Source organism: Dipodomys spectabilis, unplaced genomic scaffold (assembly GCF_019054845.1).
Source record: "Dipodomys spectabilis isolate Male_0828 unplaced genomic scaffold, ASM1905484v1 ptg000175l, whole genome shotgun sequence".
Classification (NCBI taxonomy): domain Eukaryota; kingdom Metazoa; phylum Chordata; class Mammalia; order Rodentia; family Heteromyidae; genus Dipodomys; species Dipodomys spectabilis.
The window spans coordinates 3,607,950-3,632,500 of record NW_024870852.1 but is presented as its reverse complement, the minus strand read 5'-3'; the positions used below and the strand labels follow the sequence as shown (position 1 = coordinate 3,632,500).

Sequence of the window (24,551 nt, the reverse complement as noted above, 5' to 3'; positions counted from 1 at the left end):
GAAAGACTTCCTCTCTTCTCAACCTTCTTCCCTTGATATTTATTTAACTGGATTCTAAGGCTTTTAGGTTCCTTCTATAAGACAAATTTGCAATTCTTTTGTTTTGATCATAATTTATAGTAACCTCGGAAAGGCTGTACTTTTTACTGAAATTCATCAAAGCAGGTATTTGAGGAAAACCTTGGGAGAGTCATAAGGATTGCTTTTGATGATTCTTTTGAGTGGGACAAGGTATTGCTTTTGGATCACGTATCTATCTGATGGAAAATGCTTAATTTTGCAATCATGTCAAAGGCTAAAGTCCTATTAAAAAAAACAAACTTCAGTTTTCAACCCTTGTATTGAATCTTTTTTTTTTTTTTAACTTAACTTGCCCTAGATGAGTGCCTTTTCCTGCCTTAACAATTATTATCACATTTGTTTGTCTTTGTGTCTCAGCTACGTTACTCTTATGGCTCTTGAAGCTGCCATTTTCCACATACAGAGTAAAAGCTGCTCTTGACATTTAGACTTAAGACCATAACATATGTCCTAATACAAGTTCTGCTGTCCCCTGAGTGAACTCTGCCCCACATCACAGTTTTTTCAAAAATTTTCTATAGATGTTGATTTCTTATTAGTCTTATGAGGTTGTACAAAGGCATTTCAACTTTTTTGGCATTTTCTTTTTTTTATTGTGAAAATACCGCAGAGGGGTTACAATGACATGAGCAAGGTAATGAGTGCATTTCTTATCAAGCATTGTTGCCTCCTCCTTTGTTTCCCCTTCCCATCCCTGCCCTCCCATCTACCCCCCCATCCGCCCCCCCGTGCCAAAGTTGTAAAGTTTGTTTTTCGACATAACTACTTGTACATTTCATTGTTGCAATGGGTCCACCTGTATCCCTATTTAAACAATTTGTTTTTTCCCTTCCCCTCCACAAATTATACCAACATCAAATACAGTGAAAACAAGGGTTATACCATGGTGGAGGGACATACAAAGCAACAAAGAAATCATCTTATAAATATGTTAGAAACAATAGCAAGAAAGAAAAACCATTTGAGTCCTTATCTTGGGGTTCATTTCACCTAACATCAACTTAACTGACCATTTCTGCTTGTCTCAGATATATACTACTTATTACAAATAAGGGAAACCATGGGACCTATGTTTCTTTGGTCCTGGCTTACTTCACTTCATATAATTTTTTCCAAGTCTTTCCACTTCCTCACAAATGGGGCAATGTCATTCTTTCTGATGGAGGCATAGACTTCCATTGTGTGTATGTACCACATTTTCTTGATCCATTTAACATATCAGTTATCAGTATAATGCATCTTGATCACCCTCCCCCATCTCTCCCACCCTACCTAGCCCCTCAGCTTACTTGCTTCTGCTTTCACATAGGTGCCTCGAATAGCATGACTATATCGTCTGTACAGACGATACAGTCATCCACTCTTACGCTCTCCATTTGTCTTGTCTCCTACTCTCTTTGGTCACACTCCCCTCCCAACAACACATATTCCAGCTTCCTGGAACTAACCATAGTGAGTTGTTCAAAGACGTTACACTACTGGAATTCTCCCCTGCATATACCATATATACATATGAATATGCATACATTTACATATATTTTTCTAATTTAGATCTCATTTCCACCTACGAGAGAAAACAGGTGTCCTTTGACTCTCTAACTTCACTTAATAATTTTTTCCAGGTCCATCTATTTCCCTGCAACTGACATCATAGCCTTCTTCCTGATGTATGAGTAAAATTCCACTGTGATATTATGTTCATATCATTTGTCCATTGAAGAGTATTTGGGCTGTTACCACAACTTGGCTATGGTGACTAGTGCAGCAATGAACATGGATGTGCCAATGTCTTTACTATGTCCTGACTTGACTTTTTTGGATAAATGCCTTAGAATGCTACTTCACTTTCCAATGAAGTCCTTAGAAAAGATGTTCAGTAACACGCCCAGTTGCTTTGCTTTGTAAGGGTGTGAGAATAAAAACCACCTGAGCTGGGCACTGACACATGCCTATAATTCTAGCTACTCAGGAGGCTCAGATCTGAGGATTGTGGTTCAAAGCCAACCTGGGCGAGAAAGTCCTTGCGACTCTTATCCTCTTATCTCCAATGAACTATTTTTAAAAAAAAGCCAGAAGTGGCGCTGTGGCTCAAATGGTAGTGTACTAGGCTTGAGCAAAAGAACTTCAAAGACAGTGCCTAGAACCAGAGTTCAAGCCCCAAGACTGAATAAAATAAAATAAAGAAAAGAAGAAAAGAAACACCTGTCCCACAGCCTGCAGTGATCCACTGCTACTTTTCTCATCTATTTCCATTAGGTAAGCCTAGTCAGTTCAAGTTTGCAAGTGGTGCCTTGAGCAGAAATGCCTGGTAGTTTGTCATCATAGATTCTCACTACACTCACATGGAACATTGGTCTCCTGAAAAATGGCAAGAGGCTTTGACAAGAGTTACAACCAACCCTAAATTCCTCACCCACCTTCTTTTCAATGTGTGTACAGCCGGAAGGGCAGGTAAGGAATGGAGAACTGTGAGCTAGCTGGCCCTCAGCCCACAACACTGGCAGCCTCGCCAGACCTCAGCATTTCTGAGGATTCATTTCTCACCTGAGCACAGTCTCAAGATTCCAGGCAATTCCTGTAAGCCAAGGGAACAGACAGGCAGTGTCTGGCCCTAGTGTCTCAAGATGTGCTTTATCTGGTCTTTTAGGGATATGAGATTGGGAGAGTTCAGAAGGGGGAAAATGTAATTTTCTGGCTATTTTCCAAATTTGAGCAGAAATAGTCCGAAGCTAAGCATCCACTCAATTAAAGGAGCTCTCTCCCACTCCGTATGTGGCTCCGGTTACCCTGTTGCATTAAATCCTGCCCAATTCGCTTGTCTCCATAGTTCCCATTAACTGCCTGTTAATGGACAGTTGGCTAGTAGACCTGCTTGCCTTGCCTGCGGCCCATGCTGCTTCTCCACGTAGGACCTCAAAGTTCTGAACTTCTCCAAAAGGTCCCTGAAAATCCATTGCCAATCCTTGCTGATCATCCTCCACTGCAACCACAAAAGCAATGCCCATGTTTACACAAAATATATCTCCTTAAAAAAACAAAATAAATCTTTGCAGCCTGGTGCTGGTGGCAAGAAAGACCTTAAGATTCTGCTATCACCAATAAACTACCAAAGCAGGGCAGGGGAGGGGACAGGGTTGTGGTAGATGCAGGAAGTGGAGCTGTGGCTCAAGTTGTAGAGCACTAGCCTTGAGCAGAAGCACTCTGGGACAGCACCCAGGTACTGAGTTCAGTCCTGTGGACCAGCACACACACCACACACACAAACACACAGACACAGACACACACACACACACACACACACACACACACACACACACACACACACATTTGGAAGAGTGGTGGGGCTTTGTCTCACTTGTACTCCATTAGCAGAGATTTCTCTTCCCCTTAGTCTGAGTTTAGAATGGCTTTTTTTTTTTCTGAAGGTTGATGCTATACCACTTGAGCCATACCTCCACTTCCAAGAGGATCATTTGGGAAAACAAAAAAAAATCTGAGTTCTCTAAGACACTACTTCTAGATGCTCAAAGGAACCCATTCATTATTACCTTCTATGAAGGTAATAATGCCTCTGTTTCCTATTTAGCCATTTGCACTAGGGATCATCTCTTCTGGAATATAATCAAGGCTTGTTTGTTGTCTTAAGTGCTACTATTGCTCAAGATAGATTGAAGCACATATGTTAAAGATGTTTGAGGGCATGGATTAAAAGACACTTGTGAAGACAAGCATGGTAGTGCATATCTGTGGTCCCAGCATATGAAAAGTAGAAATAGGAAAACTGTGAGTTTTTTAAAATAAAGTGTAAAAGAAAGTAAATGGAAGGAAGAAAAGAAGGATGGAGGAAAGGAGAAGGGAGGAAGAACAGGAATGGAAAAAGGTAGAAGAAGCCAGGCGTCAGTGGCTCACACCTGTAACCCTAACTACTCAGGATGCTGAGATTTGAGGATCACTGTTCAAAGCCAGCCTGGGCAGGTAGAGCACTAGCTTTGAGCTGCAGAGTGCAGGGACAGCCTTCACACCCAGAGTTCAATACCCACGACTGGCAAAAAGGTGGAAGAAAGACAGGAGAAAAGGAGGCAGGAAGAGAAGAGTGAAGGGAAGGCAAGGGAGAGAGGGAGGGAAGGAGGAAGTGAGGAAAAAATGTGAAAGAAAGCCACTTTCTTCCATTTCACCTTCCCTTTTACAAAATATATCAATTTTCTATCAGTAATGACATACCAAAGTGTCAGTGTTGCACTCCAAATGGTTTCTGGAAAAATACTTCTCTCCTGGTGTCTTTCATGAATGCAGAACACTGGGATACACTTAAAACCTGCTACAGACTTGGAAGGCAATTCTCATAAAGAGCTGCAAAGCATTTGAGTATCAAAAAGCATCATTGAAATAATATGTAATTACTGCAGCAGTTATTTCATAAGGACCACATTTATTCAGCAAGCATTTATTAAATGCTCGCTTGGACCAAGAATATGGAGTGAAGTGGGTGGAGTGAAGATTTCTTAAGTGTTGATGCATTCTTGTTTGTTGGTAATGTTTTGTGCATTGCATTTATCTATAAATCTTTATAACACTCAACTTATTTAGTGCTCTAAGAAGCCTGACAAGATTGTGAGTCCACACATATTCTTAGCTACAAAGAAGAAGCAGAGCACAATGATTTGCCCAACATTTCACTGATAATGAATGTCAGGGGCAAAATTTGAACCTAGGCAAGTCTAGCACCAAAATCTTCATTCTCACCCACCACATCAATTAGTTATTGTTGTAAACCAAACAGTCCCCAAATTTAGAGACTTGCAACATGAGCTAATTCTTACCCCCTCCCACAAACACCTCTCCACCCCAAGATCTTTGTTCAACTGAGCAGTTCTTGCTGATTTCTACCAGGCTCAGCCTGTCTTGGCTGGCTCACCCATATCCAGGGGACCTCCGGGGATGACTGGCCTAGGATGTCCTGGCCAGGAGGGCCAGGTCGCTTCCACAAAGCCTATCATCCTCATTGATTGCATGGAGTTTGCTACTTTCTCACTAAAGCAAATCACCTCGTCAGTCCCAAAGGCACCTAGGAGGGTACCTCCGAAGGCTACCGACATGTTGGAGTTAAAATCAGAACTTCAATATAATTCACCTACCATCCTTGTGATTCTCAACACCATGACACATTGATCTCGCTTTCTAGAGTATTTTAAATTTTGCTGCTTCAAGCTTGAATGAGTTGTAACGATGCCTTGTTGTTTTAGGAAGGCAATGAAAGACCACTAAGAAATGCAGGAAATGATAGCATCTTTATCGTTGTAGGCTGATCCTGGGGAAATGCCATCAGAGGCTCCAAGTGAAACCAGGACCACACCAGCAGAAAATGGTGTGAATCACACCACATCCTTGACACCCAAGCCACCCTCCCAGGCTCTGCACAGCCAACCAGCTCCCGGTAAGCAATGGGGAAAGAACCACTGGCCCTGCATCAGGAGTCTCCAGCTGCTTGTGCACCTATCTCTGAAGGTGGGCTCTCTGAAGGGTATGACTTTCTTAGCTAACGCCCCTAGAGCAGAAAGTGGTATATACATGCTTAATGGTGAGTGAATGGATGGATGGATGAACGAACGCCAAGGTGGAGATCTGAGTACTCATCCCCCTTCGTTGACAACTTAGAGCCCATTCAGGTTTCCTGTATTGTTACCTCGTAGTGAGTTATGATTCATCTGCTGGTGAGGGTTGTGGAGAGTTCTTCTAGAAATTTAGAACTATGCTCTTAGTCCTACTTCACCAACTCTCTGTCTGCCAACAGCTCCTCTCCTTCTTACTCCAGCATAGTCTTTAGTTGCCTTGAGTGTCTCTGTGCCCTGGGCACTCTGTTGGGCTCTTGTCAGGGGTGAGTTTGTTTCCCTCTCATTCCAGTCCTCTGTAGGTAAGATTCTGTTATCTTCATCATTACTTCCTGAGGGGCCACAGAGCAAGTGGGGAGTGAACTCAGGTTAGACTCAGCTTCTCAAAATACCAAAACTCTGGCTTTGAACTGGCACACTCCAACCTAAGGCCTACATTTCTCAGAAAAATCCTTTGATCGCTCTGAACAGTTTGATAATCTTGTACTCATGGGTGTGATTACCTCCCGTGTGTGTCCTGCCTCTTTATGTCTGTGTCCTAGGCTTCTGGATGAGCTTCAGCTTATGCTGCTTCTGTACATCACATGTACAGTTGAAGAATGCCATGTGCTTGGTAACTCCTGTTGAATTGGATAATCAAGAATAGAGAATTTTTTCCAGAGAAGATGTGACTTCCTGATTCCCTTCTTCTTGTTGTCATAGAGGATGGGAGGGTATTTCTCATGTAGAGATGATATTTTAACAGGAACAAGTCATATTGAATTTTTATCAGATGCGTACAAATTGATGCTTTACTTTTTAGAAGAATATTGGAATCAACTCCTGTAAGATAACTAACCACAAACAAGATGTTTGCACTTGGTGTCTAATAGTCTTTAAAAAAGGACTGTTATACATCAAGTGAAAACTTCTTATGTACCTCTGAGATATAAAAAAGTCACTTAAATACACTAATAAATAAATATAGTTGTGTGATTCCAGAAGAGGAAGAGAATTTGGAATTCTAACGCTGATTTTTAACCTTAGAATAATTTGCCTCACAGACCACAAAAATTCTTCTCTTACAAAGCAAAAGCTCTGGCCTTCTCCTGAAGTTCACATCTACTAAGATCTTGGTGTCACCTTCAAACCAGGAAGTCAATGCTGGCAGGATGCTCTGAGCTGAAGAGCGAGCTTGTGTGATCCACATCTGCTTCTACTGATGAACTTTCCATTGTTCCACACCCCACCTCAGACCCCACAGTGAAGTCACTTGTCATGGATTGGTAGTTTCCTTTTATGTATGATAGTACCTCGGATTTTCCTAGGTTTTGTAGCTTGAATGCTCTCAGGAATTCTGACCAGGTGTTCTGCCACATGTCCTTGTAGGTAGTGTGAGGCTGAGGCCCTCTCCCCTCCAGGCATTCTGTCAGAGATGAGTGATGTCAGCACCCCCTCCTCCATGGCTGGTGATGTCCCATCATTTGATGATTTCTCTACCAGAAGTTATGATATTTTATATACCTTGGGAGAGATTCTTGGGGACTGAATCAATCTCCTCTTTATCTTCCCAAATCTCTGTATGCTTTTTGCCCACTGATGTTGGACTCCACTGGTGAGTCTTGCTGCAAAAAAATATTCTTACTGCCTGGTGGTCAGCATTTGATTTTAAAAGATTGTGTTTGTCATTCCCAGGGTTGTCAAAAGGTGGCAGCAGCATTTCCTAAAGTGAATGTAGTTTTGGTTCAAGTAGACACTACTCTCTCTCCCAGGTTATGTAGGCATGTAATTACGCACTTAAGAAGGATTATCTTAAAGTTACAAATGAAGACTCCTAAGGATCATTTTGTTACACATCTACTTTCACAATCTGTCAATGTGACATTGGCAGTCTGTGTGTGTATCTGTGAATGTGTATATATGTGTGTATAAGTGTGTGTGTGTACTTAAGGGGTTACGGTAGATGTAACTCAGGGCCTCATGCATGAGCTACCCCCCGACCTCCAAGGCCCAAGCATTTCTTTCTACAGGAAGAGCACTATTTTAAAAGTTAAAGAAAGATATTTATTTTGTCTTTTTGTTTCAGGTTCTGTAAAGGCACCTGCCAAAACAGAAGATCTTATTCAGAGTGTCTTAACAGGTAAATATTCCCTTTTCCTTACCCCTCACCACCACCCCCAGAGTTTGACAAATGAAGAACAAAAAAAGAGAGGATATCTCCCTTATCTCTGAAAAATAGGTTGTTAATATCTCTTTTTTGAAAGAATCTACATATATTTAACCCTAGTTTAGGCCCCATTATGTGATGGAATCACAGGGAAGTAACTTAAAGTGTTAGATAGGACTCTACAAGTTAAAAATAATAGTTTTAGCTAGGCACTGGCTATAATCCTAGCTACTCAGATGGCTGCAACCCGGAGGATTGCTGTTCAAAGCCAGCATTGGTGGAAAAATCTAAGACTCCACCTCCAAAACAACCAACAGAGAGAAAGGATGGAAGTCTGGCTCAAGTCATAGTAGAAAACCAGCTGTGAACAAGCAATCCAAGAAAGAGTACATGACCCTGAGATCAAATTCCAAGTGCCACCCACGAAAAAATGTGACCGTACTGACTGAAGGAATCGGAGCAGCTGTAATGATCTTTGGTGATTTATTGATGAGTAATGTTTGTGTTTTTATATGAATACACATTACCTTTACACTTACAATATATTCTCAGGAATGGAATTTTACTACACACTTTTGTTTGAAAGAAGTGTGTTATGTAGTTATTTTATTGAAAAGGTGATGAGCAGAGAGTTACAGTTACATAAGTAAGGTAGTGAGTACATTTGTTTTTAATCATTTACCCCATCCCTCATTATCTTCCACTTACCCCTCCCCCCCAGTTGTAAGGTTCTTTTTTGGGGGGGCGGGGGGTCCAGTCATGGGGCCTGAACTCTGGGCCTGGGCGCTGTCCCTCAGCTCTTCAGCTCAAGGCTAGAGCTCTACCACTTGAGCCACAGCGCCATTTCCGGCTTTTTTTCTTTTTGCTTATGTGGTGCTGAGGAATCAAACCCAGGGCCTCAGGCATGCAAGGCTAGCGCTCTACCACTTGAGCCACAGCACCACTTCTGGATCTTTTCTTTTTTCTTATGTGGTGCTGAGGAATCGAACCCAGGGCCTCAGGCATGCAAGGCAAGCGCTCTACCACTGAGCCACCTTCCCAGCCCCCCAGTTGTAAGGTTCTTACCCCACATAGTTGCATTGGTTCATCCTTTGTTCTGTTGTTTCTGTGATTCCCTTTCCCTTCCACATATTGAGAATCTTACATATGAAATACATGGAACCAAACACTAAGAGAAATGAGAAAAAAAAAAAGGTTAAAAAAGAAAAGGTAGTTTTTTTTTCTTTTAATCATTGGTTGGGACATATAGAATCCTGTTTCTTAAAAAAAAATATGTACTACAAGCTATTTTTATAGAAGTAAAAGTGAATCAGAAACCCCAAATCCTTAGGACTCTAACTTCTTAATATAATAACTTACAATACTACCTTGAGTCAGTTTATGCCTGGGGTAAACCATGAAATAAATGTACTTAGTTTTTCTCCATGATTTCCCCCCCCCAAAAAAATTGCATATCAAGAGAATCAACACAGGACAGAGAAAGAAAGCATACTGCAATTCCTTAAAGACCTTAGCATTTAGTAACCTACTTTATTCTTCTGATTCAATGTTTACCCACTAAAGCATCTCATTTTGTATTCAGCTTTATCATTATTCATAGCATTTATTATTTCTAAATCTCTTGACAGTTCTAAATGTTTGTGGCGATGTTTATTTTTGCTCCCAGAGGCAGAAAGTTTAGACCAAAGAATGAAAACACGTGAACCCTGAGTTAATCTGGGTACAAGTAAAGGAGAATTCATTGAAGTTAAAACCCCGCCCGTTAAAAGCTATCTCACCATCCATGTGGTGATAAGCAGGACACTGAGAACTTGGAGTAGCTCACTGATGATCAGATTTGTATTGACTTCTGAAAAGCACATTCTAGAACTGAGGCAAGAGGTTAGCGAGATTCAGAATGTTTCAAGTGCAGGCTCTGTCATAGTCAACATTCTCTCAACATTGGATAAAGTATCACAGAAGTTGTTGATAACCCTTCTGATGTCTTCATGAAATCTAGATTAGTGGTTCCTCTCCCTGGATACTAGCTACCATATATTGTGTAGATAAATGCACAAGCCATACTGTGAATGCTACCCCTGAGAGAGGTCATTGTAGAACCTACATAATTATTTGTTAAGCCTCCTCAAGCACAGAGCCCAAAACTATTAAGCACTTTCCATGAATTCTCTTTTTTTTTTTTTTGTCGGTCGTGGGGCTTGAACTCTGGGCCTGGGCACTATTCCTCAGCTCTTCAGCTCAAGGCAAGTGCTCTACCTCTTGAGCCACAGCACAACTTCCGGTTTTCTAGTGTTTATTGGAGATCAGAGTCTTAAGGACTTTTCTGCCTGGGCTAGCTTTGAACCATGATCCTCAGATCTCAGCCAGAGTAGCTAGGATTACAGGTGTGAGCCACCGGCACCCGGCTTCCATGAATTCTTTTATGGCACCATCCTAACAACCCTGTAAAGTAGTACAAAAGTGTTATAATCCTTAAAGCAGATGTGTTGGGGCTCTTCCCAAATTCCCTGTACATCTGATGTGCCCTTTTCTCCCAGCTGTGATGAGGGCTGGCTCCTAACAGCTCATGGCTTCTCTTTCTCTGCAAAACTGATCAGAGCCTATAGGAAGATCCTCCCAAGAAGACTAGAGCACCCCCACATTGCACTGCAAAAATGCAATGAGCTGATATTCTTGCCTTAAGAGGAGATCAATCCTTCTGACCATTCATAGTTCATACTACAGGGCTCACCTGGGGTCAGGTAGCAGGCAGGCTCTGTTTGACATAGCCTCTGGTTTAGTAAATGCTCCAGTCTCATCTCCCTCCTTCTCTTTCCTACCCTCAGGAGATCACATTCACCTGAATGCACATTTTGGGCTGTGTTTAGAGAACCCAAACTTTAAGATTAAAATATATATATATATATATATACTATGGAAGAAAGTGAGTACGCAAGAAGTTAAGTAACACAGTTGTAAAGTTGGCAAGGGATAGAGCAAGACAAGAACCCAGATAAGCTGGACATCAAGGCTCTGCTCTTAAGGTGTTTGTTAGTGGAGATGAGACTGAGACAGGTATTTCTCTCCAAGCCGGTCCCCAATGCTCTCCCGGCCCACACTTTCCTGCCCCTTAGCTCTTATGCTCATCTGTTGCAGAAGTGGAAGCGCAGACTATTGAAGAGCTAAAGCAACAGAAATCATTTGTAAAACTTCAAAAGAAGCACTACAAGGAAATGAAAGACCTAGTAAAGAGACACCACAAGAAAACCACTGACCTGATCAAAGAACACACTACAAAATATAATGAAATTCAGAATGACTACTTGAGAAGAAGAGCAACTTTGGAAAAGACTGCTAAAAAGGATAGCAAGAAAAAGTGAGTTGTTTATTTTATAGCATGAGGAAGAAAGTCATTTCCATGGACTGTCAAGGTTTTGGGCCATGTTATTCCCTATTTGGGGACCTTAACTATCCCTTTTGCTTGAAGGCCAAATTTCTTTCTTTATTTTTTTCCTTTTTTTTTTTTTTTAAAGTAATGGGATCTTGCTATGTCACCCAGGCTTCTTTCAAATTCCTAGGCTCAAGCAATATTCCTGCCTTAAAATTTTATGTACAAGCTTAGAAAAATATTTATGTACAAGCGTAATCTAGTTTGTAGACAGAGCTCTGGCAAATAGATTCATAGTCTCTCTCTTTCTCTCTCTCTCTCTCTCTCTCTCTCTCTCTCTCTCTCTTTCTCTCTGTGCATGTGTCCTAGGCCTTGAACTCAGGCCCTGGGAACTGTCTTTTTTTTGCTCAAGGCTAACATTCTACCACATGAGCCACAATTCCACATCCAGCTCTTTTGATAATGAATTGGAGATGATTGTCTCAGGGACTTTCCTTACTGGGCTGGCTTTGAACTAGAATCCTCAGATCTCAGCCTCCTGAGTAACCAGGATTACAGGCATGAGCCTTTCTTGTACTCGTGACCACTCGCATATTTTTTCCCTATTTCTAATGTTACCTCAAAGGTGGTGTACAGAAGGGTTGCAGTTACCTGTCAGGTAATGAGCGCATTTCTTTTTGAAATGTAACCCATTCCCTCATTTTCTCCCAGTCTTCACTTCCTGACTTACCTCTCCCTGAAATTCTATAGTTCATTTCCAAAATGGTGTCCATTGGGTTTCTCTGCTGAATTGGTTCACCCTTAAGCTCTTTTTTGTCTTTTCAGATCTGAGCCCAGTAGCCCTGACCATGGCTCCTCTGCCATAGAACAAGACCTAGCTGCTCTGGATGCAGAAATGACCCAAAAGTTAATAGACTTGAAAGACAAACAGCAACAGCAGCTGCTTAATCTTCGGCAAGAACAGTATTATAGTGAAAAATACCAGAAGCGGGAGCATATTAAGTTGGTAAGCCCAAGATATGTGATTTATGCTTGTGTGGCTGCAACCCCCTTTGCCAAAGCAAATATCTGATGCTAGTGGGTCTCCTATAGGAAACTAGGGCAACATAAATGAAGCTCATCTGTGAGGGTACAGGGACTATACTATACAATATTTTATAAGTCCTATCATTCTAGCATGCTTACTTGGCTCCTTTCCCCAATTATAATTTGTAGATTATAGATTATAATTATAGATTATATTATAGTATGTGTTTTCGTTTGCACAAACTTAAATTTAGATTTAAATAGTGTTAGGGGAATCTTTGGAATTTTAATGAAGTTAAGATCCTACCCAGGAGTATCATGGTTCAAAACCAGCCTGGGCAGAAAAGTCTGTAAGACTCGTATCTCCAATTAACCACCAAAAAGCTGCAAGTGGAGCTGTGGCTCAAGTAGTAGAGACCTAGTCTTGAGCAACAAATATAGAGACAGTGCTCAGGCCCTAAGTTTGAGCCCCCAGGAACAGAAAAAGAGAGAAAGAAAAAGAAAGAAAGGAAGGAAGGAAAGGCAGGCAGGCAGGCAGGCAGGCAGGAAGGCAGGCAGGCAGGAAGGAAGGAAGGAAGGAAGGAAGGAAGGAAGGAAGGAAGGAAGGAAGGAAGGAAGGAAGGAAGGAAGGAAGGAAGGGAAGAAGGGAGGGAGGAAGGGAGGGAGGGAGAGAGGGAAGAAGGGAGGGAGGGAGGGAGGGAAGAAGGGAAGGAGGGACAGAGGTAGGGAAGAAGGAAGGAAAGAAGGAAGGGAGGGAGGGAGGGAGGGACGGAGGGAGGGACAGAGGGAGGGACAGAGGGAGGGACTGAGCTGGGCATGGTTGCCCAAGCCTGTAATTTTACCTACTTGGGAAGTAGAGATGGGAGAATCATGCTTCAAGGCCAGCCTGCTAATAAAATGTCTGAAGTCTACATCTCAACCAATGGCTGGACACTGGTGCATGCCTGTTATCCTGTTTTAAGGGGAAAGGACAAAATTGGGACACAGTGACACACACACTTGTTCAGTAAAACCAAGACCCTAAGCTTAATCCCCAGTCCAGTGCACCCCCCTAAAAAAATTGAAAAGAAAAACGCTGAAAGTAAATTTGTACTTTTTTTTGTATCATTAGGCCTTTTAAGATCAACAATGACAAAATTATAAAACCTTCCATCCGACTTTTTATAGTCAGCTTGTGAATACCACATATCTTGACACTGATCAAGATTCATTGGCATTCAACATTGACATCTTGAATTGAAACTCCTTTGTACAGTGACTTAAAGATAATGAAATAAGGGCTGGGAATGTGGCTTAGTGGTAGCATGCTTAGCATGCATGAAGACCTGAGTTCAATTCCTCAGTACCACATAAACTGAAAAAGCCAGTAGTGATGCTGTGGCTCAAGTGGTAGAGCGCTAGCCTTGAGCAAAAGAAGCTCAGGGACAGTGTCCAAGCCCTGAGTTCCAGCCCTAGGATTGGCAAAAACAATTTTAAATTTAAGGTAATGAAAAAAATAAAACATCTTTCAAAAAAATCATTATCTAAAGGGCCAAAATAGATTCTTGTTATTCCAGTTGCTGAAGCTCCCTGTGAAAGCAAGTGCTACTTCCTCAATTAATGAGCATTTTTTTTGTCCTCCAAATGTTTGCTCATGGATTGTGATATTCTCTCCATGACTAATATCTAGTACCATATATTGAGCAAAGCCAAGAAAAGAAATGAGTAAGTTAATGCCAATTAAAGTAGTTACACCCATAGGAACTGGGTTGATAGAGGTATTGATTTGTGTGATCTGCCCATTTCTTTGCTAAGAGTCTGTATAAGAAAATTGTAATGCTGTTTTTGCTTGTAAAATGGAAGTCTGAAATGACTTAGCTGACACTGTACACTAGATACCTTAGTATAGCACTGTTGATGTAGTACTGAATTCTATGACTATGAAAATTCATGGGTCACAACTAAGCTATGGGACTTTTCCTTTTTGACAGACTCTCCAGAAGCAATAAGGCAGGGCAGTCCCAGAGTGATCCCTTTAAAGTTATTTCCGATCACATCATTCTTCTGTTCAAAAACCTTCAACAGGCCCCACCTTACTCTGAGCAACACAGAAGAGATAAAGAAACCCAAAGACCTTAGAAGATCTGTCTCTCAACCTGCAAATCTAATGTCTCTTACCCAATTCTTTATAATCCTCCTCAGAGAGAACTATTCTGTTCTTCTAATATCCAGGCCCAGTCTGAGCCCAGAGTTTGCATATCAATTCTTCTGTTTTTCTAAATCTTCCCTTTATAAGTCAGTCTTTTATCTGAGAACTTGGGTTGCCTTATCAGGAAGTTTGGCCTACATAATCTATTTTAAATGCTATTCAAGTTGTTGAGACACTCTGAGGTTCTTTAGTACATTTTATTTAGTTACAAGATTTTACCCTAGCTTTCCCAACTTCACCATCCCCTCAAATTATCTAGTCCATTGTAAGATATATAGAGAAAGAATATTAATACATTATATTATACATTGAATATTATGACTGCATTTGCTCACTCTTCCTCTCTCCATTCCATTTTTTCTTTATAAACTTCCTTTTTATCTACTCACCTCCTGTGTCCTGGTTTCTTTATACTTTTATGTTGTTTTAATTCAAACTATATATATATATATATGGTACAACATATATAAAGATCACCTATCCACACTTGGCTGCTGATATTGGGCAAAATTTACTGTGATATAATTCTTAAGCATGCCTTTAGACATTTCTCTCTTAAAGTCTTAAATAAATCTATTAGCGACAGAATGTTACATTTCAACTCCAGCTGACTAAGATGACAAAACTTCCAAATGACCTTGAACAGTAAAACTACCTTACTACAACCAAGAAGGCAGAAGATAGAGGCAAAAGATGCCTAAAGAATGCAGTATCTTTATACAGTAACCAACCCTGGAGTTGCAGTTTAGACTATAATTATTTGTTCATCCCAGATCCAGGAGAAAGATGTAGTAAACCTCTACTGTTGTGGTTGTATTCAGTTAGCAAAATAACAGTCTAATATGAGAGAGTAAAAACTGAAAGGCACTCTGGATTTGGGGAAGTTTATTTGGATAGCTACCTGAGACATCCACTATTCACACTTTAACTGCAACATGCCTATCAAAGCTTTATATCAATTCCATTTATAATAACCAAGAATTGGGGCTGGGAAGGTGGCTCAGTGGTAGAGCGCTTGCCTTGCATGCATGAGGCCCTGGGTTCGATTCCTCCGTACCACATAAGCAAAAAGAAAAAAAATCCGGAAGTGGCGCTGTGGCTCAAGTGGTAGAGCGCTAGCCTTGAACTGAAGAGCTGAGGGACAGCGCCTAGGCCCAGAGTTCAGGCCTCACGACCAGATCCAAAAAAAACCAAAAAATTAAATTAAAAAAAAAAAAAACAAGAATTATTCTCCAAGGGAACCTTTAAACTGAAAGTGTAAATTCTATCATTGATGAGAGTTCTAAATGTTGAACAAACAGGCCTCCCAGGCTAAATTAGATGAATGAAAGGGTAATTAAAAAATTGAGTAGGGCGCTGGTGGCTCACACCTGTAATCCTAGCTACTCAGGAGGCTGAGATCTGAGGATGCAGTTCAAAGACAGCCCAGGCAGGAAAGTCCGTGTGGCTCTAATCTCTAATAAACCATCAGAAAGACCGGAAGTGGTGCTGTGGCTCAAGTGGCAGAGTGCTAGCCTTGAGCTGAAGAGCTGAGGGACAGCACCCAGGCCCAGAGTTCAAGCCCCACAACTGACAAAAATAAAAATAAAAAAATGAGTAGGCCTAGCTTTTTTATTGTTTTAAAGAGTATTCAGATGATAAGAAAAAAATAAACAAAAAATATTTAGGGATTAAATGATAACTTGCTTTGGTTTCAGATGTTGCTATTTGGAGTTCAAGAAGTAAAGAGACCAACCTATCAATAAACTCCTTACCAGGTTTGACCCTGGAATTGAGGATCCGTTTTGTCCTTATTTCCCAGAATAGTGGGAGGACTGTAGAGATCTCATTGTAATCTCTAGAAAAAGTTTCTCATGTCTGGATTTTTAACACTCTGGTCCCACACAATTCTCCCTAAAGTTGTAGCTTCTGTTTCTGCCAAGTCCCTGAGAACTTACTGTCTGTTGTAGCTGCAGCAATGGCCATCCTTTCCTGGATTGGATGTTGCCATACGCTGTTTTCATCTCACTGCTAAGGAGCTCACCACCGTGATCCCCTAGATGTACCTGTGACGAGTATCATGGCAACTTGAATGCAGAGAAGTAGATGTGAGAATCACAGTTTAAAGCTAGGTCCATGAGGAAGGGTAATGAGTGATGTCACTATCTGCCTGTCAGCTCCCTAAAATTGCTTTTCATTGAAATGAGAACTCTTTTTTAATTAATTAATTTATTTTAATTTAATTTTATTGTTAAGGTGATGTACAGAGGAGTTTCAGTTGCCTATGTAAGGTAGTGAGTACACTTCTTGTGGGACATTGCTACCATCTCCCTTATTTTTCTCCCACTTTCCCTGCTCTCCAACTCCCCCCGGCAAGTTGTAAAGTTCACATCCAACATAACGTCTTGTGAGTGTCTCTGTTGCATTGGTTCACCTGTTGTCCATTGCCTTGACATTTTGTTGTTCCCCTTCCCTTTCCCAAAAAGATAAACGTATATACAAGATACAGGGTATCAAAATAAAAAAAACAGTGACAACAGGGGATAAAACAAATGAAAATAAACCAAGGAAAAAAGAAATGACTTCACACAGCACATTAAAAACAAGAACCACAAAGAAAAACCTCTTACTTCCACATCTTGGAGTTCATTTCAATCAGCATCATCTTAGATGGTCTTATGTACATAGCTATTAAGCTTTGGTGCTCCTCTGCTAGGACAATCCTAGACATATACTAATTATTACAAATGAGGGAAACTTTGAAGCCTGTGTTTCTTTGGGTCTTGCTTATTTCACTTAATATGATTTTTTCCAAGTCTTTCCATTTCCTTATGAATGGGGAGATGTCATTCTTTCTGATGGAAGCACAGAATTCCGTTGTGTATATATTTCACATTTTCTTAATTCATTCATCTACTGAGAGGTATCTGGTTTGGTTCCATATCTTAGCTATGGCAAATAATACTGCAGTGAACATGGTTGTGCTAGTAGCTTTAGTATAGCCTTGTTTGTGGTCATTTGGGTAAATGTCCAGGAGTGGGATTGCTGGGTCATAGAGGAACTCCATGTTCAGTCTTTTGAGGAACCTCCATACTGCTTTCCAGAGTGTTCGAACAAGTTTACACTCCCACGAACAGTGTAATAGGATTCCCTTTTGGCCACATCTCTGCCAGCACCTGTTGTTATTAAATTTCTTGATAATGGCCATTCTACTGGGGTGAGGTGGAATGTGAAGTGAGAACTGTTTTTTGCTTTTCTGTTGATCACTTGATGGATCAATAGCTGGATGGGTGACTTGTCTGGTGGTAAAGTCACAGTTCCTCTGGAAATCACTCCTGTGATTTCTTGCCCAGATTCATAATAAAAGAACATAGCCACTTTATCTAGAAATATGTAAAGGTAAAATTTGGAGCTCTCCCTACATACCAGTTTCTTGAAATATTTGCATGAATAACGTTAGAGTCTTTGGACCTTAGGTAATGACCCTGGCTCCAAGGCAGAAAACTACAAGATGGGGAGATTTGTTCTAAATTGTTAATCTGGTTTTCACCAAATGTCGTATATCAAACATTGTATCCTATCTATACCACTATGACTATTTCTTTTTTAATTTTGAAGTGACTTTGATGATAGGAATTCTGAGGGACCCATCAGAAGGTTCCAAGTCACTCTCAATATTCAGCCAAAGCATCACATTTAAAGCCACAGCATCACATTTAAAAGTATGCATCCATAGTCAAATGACTGGGATTTTGAGATGATTCTGTCAGTCTCAACATAGCTTGGTCCCATTGTTTTGTTGTTGTTGTTGTTCTTTATTTTAAAGTTGTAGTGCTGGGATCAGATCCAAGCTCTCTCACATGCTAAGGATGAGGTATTCCATTGAGCTACATCCCTTCAAACCATCCATTTCTCCCTTCTTTCCTCTTGACCTTTGATAGCTTATATTCCTTTTATTCATCTACCTGTCTGCCTTACCAGCAGTCATTTCAGGATCCTAAACCAACCTCAGTACCCATAAACCTAAATCCTCCAATCCCTGGCCAATCCCAGAGGGTGCAATTTGCATTTCAAAATCATTGCTTAAATAGATACTGACCAGCTATAAAGTAATCCCCATCACCCTATGATAAGGATGCTTGTAGGATAAGAGTTAGAACACTGTTTCCCCACTGAATTGCTATGTAACCACTCTTAGCTTCAGAATTCTTGTCTGCTCTGTGGAAATAGGATAATTCTTAATGGGTGGAACTATAAAAAGTAATACTACAATAATGAATATGACATATTATTTTAGTGAAAACCTGCATTTTATGATACATGAATCAGCTAGGAAGTCTGCACTTCAAATATAAATGTGTAATACAGTTATAAACATCCTGCTATATCCTGAGGGAACTCATCATGTGTTCCTTTTGACGATTTGTATCAGCAGTGTGGGCTGCTCGGATGTTTAGCAGACAGACACTTGAATTTCCTCCCTTCCATGGGGAAATGTATATGCCAAGAGTAATTGCAGTGAATGAAGTATCTCTACTGTTAGTTGTGGTAGCACAATTTGTCTTTCTCCAGTACTCTGACTTTACCCTAAGATAATCTTTTGAGAAATAAATGATTTTGCTTCTGAAAGTTTTGGTGTTTTTCACAAAACAAGAAATGACAAAGAAAGGTAAATGATGTTAGTAATGGAATCATTGTTTAAATGTCTTTGCATTTGTAAAATTTCCTGATTATTGACTTAATGGAGTTGATGTACTTTCCACATAAATACTGTATATACACACATTCACACAAAATGCAGTCAAAATCTACACACTACTTTCAATTTGCTTTTTACATAATGACATGAACAATTTTTATCACTCATGCTTTTCAATGTTTTTTCAATGACATTCTTATTATTTATTTTGTTTTGTAACTGTAACATAATTTATTTATTCAGTTTCCTAATGATAGAATCCTCTTCTTCTTCTTCCTCCTCCTCCTCCTTTCTCTCCTCCTCCTCCTCTTCCATCTTCTCCTTTTCCTTCTCCTTTTCCTCCTCCTCCTTTTCTTCTTCTTCTTTTTCTTCCTCTTCTTCTTCCTCTTCTTCTTCCTCTTCTTCTTCCTCTTCTTTTTCTTCTTCTTCTTCCTCTTCTTCTTCTTCTTCTTCTTCTTCTCCTCCTCCTCCTCCTCCTCCTCCTCCTCCTCCTCCTTCTCCTCCTCCTCCTCCTCCTCCTCCTCCTCCTCCTCCTCCTCCTCCTCCTCCTCCTTATTATTATTGTTGTTATTATTATTCAATAATAATGTGGAGGACATGGTTCAAGAATCACCACTATGGGGTTTTGTCTATTTAAAATTTCTGCCAGAGGAAAATGATTGGATGTGATATTTGTCTTCCATTGCACTGAGTTACATTTGAACAAGAATGAACACATATTTCCATTTGTGTAGTCACCATTTGTATTCCTTTTTTGTTGTTGTTCCCTGTTGGATTATCCCCTGGTTCCTTTGATATAGCAAGTGGACACTGTAGATTTTTATTTATTCATAGTAGGGTGTTTGGGCACATTTGGATTTTAAGTATGCTCATATAAAATTTCATTCACCAAATTCTTGAAGGCCTTCTGTGGTCTTCATAGTGGTGAAGAGATTCAGGGTGCCCCAGACTACTTTGGTTCAACCGCTCAAGAGCTCACACTGGCCAGGCACCAGTGGCTCACATTTATAATCCTAGGTACTCAGGATCTGAGGATCACAGCTCCAAACCAGTCAGGACAGGAAGGTCTATAAGACTCTTCTGTCCAATTAACCACTAGATAACTGGTGGCACTGGGGTTCAAAGTGGAAAAATACTAGTCTTAGCAGTACCCGTCCTGAGTTCAAGTCCCACAACCACCACCACCACCAACAAATACACACAGGTTCTGAATACAAGCTGTAGAATGAAACCTACCTATTAATAGTACACCTATCCTTATCAGTTTGCTTAATTGTGTAAATTCTTTTCTTCACATATACACTCAAGATTTACTGAATTAAAATATCAACTATTTAGTTCCTGAATCTGTGTGTCAATGATTTGGTCTTGGCATACTGGATGGTTCTAATTTTGACTGGACTCAAACTTATATTTCTGGCTGAGCTGCCAGTAACTTAGTAGCTCTTGCATCTGGAAGTTGGTTGGCTACCAGCAGGGTCAATGAAGGTGATTGGCTAACTTTTTTTCACCATTCAATAGATACCTGAGCTTGCTCATGTGTAAGTTAGAAAGGATTTTAGTTGAGAGACAGTGTATGTGTCAGGAGAGCTCTTGTAATTGCACATTACATTGTTCAAAGTGAATCCTGAGTCAAGCATTAGGGAAAATAGAGCCTATTTCTTTTTAAGATAACTATAAATTTGATGCAAAGAGTGTAGACCTAGGGAGCAGCTGTAGAATTAGTGCTATTTTTTGCTGAAAAAACATCAGTATAGAGCCTTCATAGTTTGGATGTGAGATTTAATCACCATATTCTTGAAAATGTAACCAAGTAAATAGAGTGGTAATCATCATTCCTTATCAAAGGACAATCTGTACATGATTTAAAGTGAAGAGACATGATTTCCATTTTTTAAAATTTAAATCATGCTAGCTAGATTATTTCACCTCTCCCCCTGTCTAGATCACTATTCCTAAAATACGAGTTTGCACAGAATGCTTACAAAATCTCCTTCCGACTTTAATGCTGGAAATTGGATTATAGAATGTAAGCTAGATGTCAACTCTCAGACATAATAAGATAACAATTGGAACTTTCTGTTTAAACCAATAGACTTTTTGACTTTGGTTTTTTGTTATTTTTGTACACAATATATAAGTGAATATCTATTAGTATGATGTTAGTTAGTGGTTGACTCCCCAGGAAAGATTAAGGGGCAGAGGGGAAATCAGTAAACAGAATGAAACCCAAAGGCAAAACAAAGAATAGCTTTGACTTGTGTCAACTTAAAGAATGAAATGGCACAGAAATGATTTTGGAAAATTCCAAACTAGGATCCACAAGCTGATGAGTAGAATTACAGGTTCCAGTGCATTATATTGGGCCAGGAAAGATGCTGAAATGATACCTTTTAAATGAACTGGCTCTTCTACTGAGATCTGTGATGGTCCTAATTTAGTTAGAAGAAGACAAATCCTTCCTTTATTCACTTCACCTTTGCTGATTATTTTCAAACGTCCATTTCACATCACTGTTACCTTCTTGCATTTAGGCTAACAAATACAAGTAGTATTTACTTAGTTTATCCTAAACTTTTACTTAATCATTCTAAACTAAGTGGCCTACATAGTTCTCAAAATTTGGGGTTGACTCTAAAAAGGTAGCCATTTGTCTGTATAAATGTAGCTTGATTAACTTATTTTTATTATTGATCGGACACTATAGTGTTCTGCTTTCTTCTAGGTTAATCATGAAATCCATAAGTGTATCATTTGTGATACTATACCAATTCCTCAATAACTCTTATAAATACCTCCACCAACATTTATAATTGCAAACAGGAGAATCTGTTGGTTTATTTTAAATTCTTAAAGGAGGCTGAGTCTAAGTAACTTCCTACAGCCACCCTGGTGCCTCTTGCTGGGCAGAGGGAGTTCTACACCCAGGACTAAAAAGCCTAGAGGTGAGAGAGGCCATTCATTGAATGCAGCTGCCTGCCGTGCTCAAGGTGAGCTAGGAGGGCTCTGCTTTAGAGAAATGCAGTTGTCAAAACCTTAGGAAAGCTTTGCATAGAGAATGCTTTGATTCTGCCTTGCTTATCTCCCTAAATGGCTTGAAGCACCCACCTCTGAGTAGACTCTAAGATTTCCCTATGTGGAAGGTTGGGGGCATATCTTCCCTACATGAAAGAGTTCTACTGATACATGAGCTTGTACCTGAGTGTGTCCATATAAGGTCTGCTTTTGTTGAGGCTTGGTCTCTGACCCAAGCATGTGGTTGTTGTAGTTAAAAGAGTAGTGCAAGCTCTGTTCTGGGTTGCTGGTCTCTGAGGCAAGAGTCTACCATGCAGCCACTGGCCTTTCTTTTAATAAAGACTCCAAGATTCGACCTCTCAGAATGAGGCTTCTCCATTTTCTCGTTGTACAACAACATGTATAGTTTTTGTTGTTTGGTTTTGTTCTTGGACAAGACATTACTATGTTTCTCAGGCTGACCCTAATCTTCTAAGATCAAGTAAGGTCAAGTAATCTTTTTGCCCAGAATTCTATGTAATAGTTACTACTGTACTGCTATGGCCAACTAACATGAATGATGTCAAACTTCTTATATTATACATAGCCATAACTCCCTAATTGTATCATTATTAGCATTTTGTTTGGGCAGTACTGGGGTTTGAACCCAGAACTTTGGACTACTGGGCAGATGTGATAGTACTTGAGCCACACCTCCAGCCTTTTAAGCTCTGGGCATTTTGTGAGCTAGAATCCTACTCTTTAGCAAAAGTGATCCTTGACTGCAGTCCTCCTATTCGTACTGCCCACAGAAAGCAGAACAGCAAGCACATGTCCTTATTCAGAATTTTTTCTATTGTGAGGGTATCTTTTGAATATTCTTGCCTGAGCTGGCCTGGAACCACATCCTTCTGTTTAGTCGGAATGACAAGGTACCATCCTGCCTTGTCCAGCTATTGGTCGAGTTGGGGTCTTGTAAACTTTTTCCCAGGCTGGTCTCGAACCATGATACTCCTCAATTCTGCCTCTCAAGTAGATAGGATTATAGATATAAGCCATGGAGAATATTTCAAAACCATTCATTGAGTTTTTAAAACATAATTTTATATAAAAATATGCTTCCTTTTACAATTGATTAAAGCTACACTTAGAGCCAATTTAGTTTCTCTACTTTAATGATAAGGAGAAAAAGCCAGAGAGTTGCATAGATACCCAACGTGTATCGAACTTCTTGATTTTTTTTTTAAATTCTAAAATATTTTTAGTTGATAATCTCATAAAAAATTACCATTCAAGGACATATATTGACTCATTTATCTCTCCCAGAAAACTAAAAGGTTAGCATCTTCCTTAGTTTAATTTAGATGTAAAAACAATTTTTTAATGCTGTGAGTTTATTGATGAACTTATTTATCTTGAGTAAGAGTCTTGGTCACATTTCCATTCTCATTTTTTTTTTCTTAACCAAGTAAGGAGAGAAAAAAAATCCCAAGGACCCTTTAAATATTCAAATGCAGTGTTGAGGGTAAAACTTGGGAAAAGGACTTGCTTAGCATGTTTGAGGTCCTGGGTTCAATCCTCAGCACTGAAATTCAAATGAATAGCAGTAGATTCTAATTACTATGGTCAATAATTTAAAAACATTTAACAATAATCTTATAACTTATGTTTTATTTTTATAGCAATAAGTTCATAGATACTAAAGAATGACTCAGAAAAAGACCAAGATGTCTGCCATGTTAGTCTAGGACTTTTCTTCTAGTGAAAGTAAAGGGAGCAAATGGAGAAAAGCAGTCACATGGTTACCACCTCTCTGACTGTTCACTGATCTTCAATCCTCTAGCACATCATAGTTGCTCTTAATGTTCACTGAATACACCAATGAATGTTTCTCTGGCCAGGACATGCCCCAGTGTAAATACCTGCCTTATTTTTAAATTGCCAGTACAATAATGTGTTTGATTTCTAGTACACATATAGTTCAAATGCATTATCAAAGAATTCTTTGTAGAAAGAGAAACAAACAATATATGATGAAAACCCAGAGGTGCTGCTTTAGTACCAAAGGAGATATTTCTTCTTTAAAGGTAGTAAAAGGGGGAAGGAAAGTACATTGGGCTCAGTGTGAGTATTCTATACTTTTCGTCCATTTTCCCAAATTATCCCACTCAGAAGAGATGCCATAATGGACAGATATCTTTCCCCACAATTTGATCCCTTTGATTTAGTATCAGGAAATTTTTCTCTTCTGTAGAAACCATTTTCTGTCTCTGAAATGACTAAACCAAGTGAAATTTAGCACAGGGTTGAGAATAAGCATGAAATTATACTCCCCTGGGGCTTTTCTTCTGACTCCTTAAAAGGTTTGGAACATTTTTATCTAGGAGACTTGTCATGAGTGGTAAACAAATAAGCAAAGTAATTGAACTGTGTCTGTTCCTTTGGAAAAGAAAAAGTACAAA

General features: G+C 39.8%; 1 protein-coding gene across 2 annotated transcripts in view; it reads left to right on the top strand.

The window, feature by feature from the left end:
• Window positions 1-24,551, top strand: part of Plcb1 (phospholipase C beta 1) — a 631,005-nt gene that overhangs the window by 516,350 nt on the left and 90,104 nt on the right. For both annotated transcript variants that reach the window (XM_042694512.1, XM_042694513.1), the window contains exons 24-27: window positions 5,383-5,515; window positions 7,756-7,809; window positions 10,972-11,191; window positions 12,029-12,209. In XM_042694512.1, the coding sequence (XP_042550446.1) occupies window positions 5,383-5,515; window positions 7,756-7,809; window positions 10,972-11,191; window positions 12,029-12,209 (588 nt within the window). The remainder of the gene's footprint in view (window positions 1-5,382; window positions 5,516-7,755; window positions 7,810-10,971; window positions 11,192-12,028; window positions 12,210-24,551) is intronic.